We start from the raw sequence: 3130 nt of genomic DNA on the forward strand, positions 1-3130 counted from the left end.
GGCAGCCATTTTGAGAGTCTTGACCAACCACTGGTGGCCATTTTGAGAGTATTGATCTGCCGCTGGTGGCCATTTTGAGAGTTTCGATGAACTGCTGGCGGCCATTTTCAGAGTATTGACCAACCACTGGCTGCCATTTTGAGAGTATTGATCAGCCGCTGGTGGCCATTTTGGGAGTCTTGACGAACCGCTGGTGGCCATTTTGAGACAATTGACCAACCACTGGTGGCCATTTTGAGAGTATTGATCAGCCGCTGGCGGCCATTTTGGGAGTCTTGACGAACCGCTGGTGGCCATTTTGAGAGTCTTGACGAACCGCTGGCGGCCATTTTGATCTGGTGGAAGCGGTTGTTGGGAAGCACATTGGGAGGCGGTTGTTGGCCTCCACCTCCGCAGGCCGGCGGCCATTTTAATGGCACCGTCGCAGCCCCTTCCCGTAACCCAACCCAACCCCCCCCCCCCCCCGCCAAAACTCCCCCACACTTCCCCCCACCCCGAGGTCTTATAAAAGCAGCAAGCATAGCGACAAGGTGAAGGCGAGGCCGTGCGAGGCGACGAGGGCGGTGGAACTGCCCGTACTCCTTTGCGTGTCTGGTAGTATCACCTCGGGTTGGTCTGCGATGGAGAGACAGAGAGGTGAGAAAATGAGGTTGACGCTCGCTGGCTAAAACCCGTGAGATTCTCCCCGCCCTCCCAGGCCTGGGTCTGTCCCCCCACCCCCCGCACCACCCCCCCGGCTCCCCGGTGAGCTTGTCCACCATCGGGGCTCACCAATGCCCCCTATTGGGAAGGAAATCTGCCCTCTTTACCGGGTCGGGCCTACATGTGAGTCTAGGCCTTACCCGCTCGCCCCCCCCAACGACACACACACACAACGTGGCCAACTCTTAGCAGGTGGAGATGGGTACAGATGGTCCAAACGCGGGCAATCGTGGACTAGCTTAGTGTTTAAAAAGTTGGGGGGGGGGGGAAACGGCATGGACAAGTTGGGCCGAAGGGCCTGTTTCCTCGCTGTGAACCCCAGGTTCGGTTCGCGGCTCGGGTCTCCGCCTGCACATTCTCCCCGTGTCGGCGTGGGTATCCTCCGGGAGCTCCGGTTTCCTCCCCCACTCCGAAAGGGCTAAATCCTCCCTCGGCGTAACCCCAACAGGAGCGTGGCGACTCTGGGGGTGGGCGGGATAACTTCATTGCGGTGTTAGTTCCCATGCCGCCCCCCCCGACACACACGCACACACTTAGCCTGTCGCTAAAGCCATCCCCCCAACAGCTCACCCTCCCACCCAGCTTTGGAGAGAGGACGTTTCATGCCCCTCATAGACTGGGCGAGACACTCGGGGCAATTAGGGGTGGGTAACAGAGGCTGGGGGGGACGCCCTGTACCCCTCCCCCCCCCTCTGACCACACGGTTTCTGGGACCCAGTTGGCCAACAGCAGACCAGCCACGCGATTGGGTTCCCACTTGAGCTTCTGTTGGCCAACCTTGGGTCAAGGGTCACAAAGCGCCCCCCCCCAAACCCCCCACCCGACCCCCGAAGCATCTTACTCACCTGCTGGAAGGCTGGGCTTTGTGGTAAAGATCTTGGGGTTATTACCTGCAGAGAAATCAGATTGGAAAGATTGTTTGTAGATCGTAGAATTCCCCGCAGGGCCATTCAGCCCATCGAGTCCGACTCTCCGCGAGAGTGTCCCACCCAACCCCCTCCCTCCCACCAATAATCACCTAACCTACACATCTTTGGACACTAAGGGGCAATTTAGCACGGCCAATCCACCCTAACCTACACATCTTTGGACGCTAAGGGGCAATTTAGCACGGCCAATCCACCCTAACCTACACATCTTTGGACACTAAGGGGCAATTTAGCACGGCCAATCCACCCTAACCTACACATCTTTGGACGCTAAGGGGCAATTTAGCACGGCCAATCCACCCTAACCTACACATCTTTGGACACTAAGGGGCAATTTAGCACGGCCAATCCACCCTAACCTACACATCTTTGGACGCTAAGGGGCAATTTAGCACGGCCAATCCACCCTAACCTACACATCTTTGGACACTAAGGGGCAATTTAGCACGGCCAATCCACCCTAACCTGCACATCTTTGGACACTAAGGGGCAATTTAGCACGGCCAATCCACCCTAACCTACACATCTTTGGACACTAAGGGGCAATTTAGCACGGCCAATCCACCCTAACCTACACATCTTTGGACACTAAGGGGCAATTTAGCACGGCCAATCCACCCTAACCTACACATCTTTGGACACTAAGGGACAATTTAGCATGGCCAATCCACCCTAACCTACACATCTTTGGACACTAAGGGGCAATTTAGCATGGCCAATCCACCCTAACCTACACATCTTTGGACACTAAGGGACAATTTAGCATGGCCAATCCACCCTAACCTACACATCTTTGGACACTAAGGGACAATTTAGCACGGCCAATCCACCCTAACCTACACATCTTTGGACACTAAGGGACAATTTAGCACGGCCAATCCACCCTAACCTACACATCTTTGGACAGGCGCTCCTTCAGTACTCACGTTTTGAGCAGCAGACGTGGACTCTGATCTTGAGGCAGGGTTCCCCGTGATTGTGAATGGGTTTTGCTGGAGGGGGAGAGGAGAGGAGAGATTAGTGACTTCCTGGCCATTCCCCCCTTCTTCCTGCTGCTGTCCCAAAGAGGACCACTTTGTCCGGCTCCCTCCCCCACCCCCCCAACATAACACCAACTCCTCTGTCCCCTACCCCCCTCCCACACAGCACCAGCCACCCCCTCCCCCACCCCCCCACACACAGCACCAGCTACCCCCTCCCCCACCCCCCCCACACAGCACCAGCAACCCCCTCCCCCACCCCCCCCAACACACAACACCAACTCCCCCCTCCCCCACCCCCCCAACACACAACACCAGCTACCCCCTCCCCCACCCCCAACACACAACACCAGCTACCCCCTCCCCCACCCCCCCGGGCCTGCTCTGCAGTAGGCCTGGGCCTGGGCAGGGAGGGAAGCCTGAGGCCTAGTTGGCGAACCTTAGCCACGGTGCGAGTTTCATTTCACACAAACCCTGCCCCCCTCCCCCCCCCCCCCCCCCCCCCCCCGGCAGACCCCA

The 3130-nt window shown here is 57.7% G+C and overlaps 1 protein-coding gene across 1 annotated transcript in view; it reads right to left on the reverse strand.

The window, feature by feature from the left end:
• Window positions 1-483: 483 nt before the first annotated feature.
• Window positions 484-3130, reverse strand: part of LOC145340625 (ephrin-A1-like) — a gene marked incomplete at its 5' end in the record, with an annotated part of 3056 nt that continues 409 nt past the window's right edge. Inside the window, 3 exons of the mRNA XM_080185095.1 lie at window positions 484-615; window positions 1548-1592; window positions 2558-2623. Coding sequence (XP_080041221.1) covers window positions 503-615; window positions 1548-1592; window positions 2558-2623 — 224 coding nt within the window. The remainder of the gene's footprint in view (window positions 616-1547; window positions 1593-2557; window positions 2624-3130) is intronic.

The sequence above is a fragment of the Carcharhinus amblyrhynchos genome, unplaced genomic scaffold (assembly GCF_965287045.1).
Source record: "Carcharhinus amblyrhynchos unplaced genomic scaffold, sCarAmb.v2.hapA chromosome_1211, whole genome shotgun sequence".
Lineage (NCBI taxonomy): Eukaryota > Metazoa > Chordata > Chondrichthyes > Carcharhiniformes > Carcharhinidae > Carcharhinus > Carcharhinus amblyrhynchos.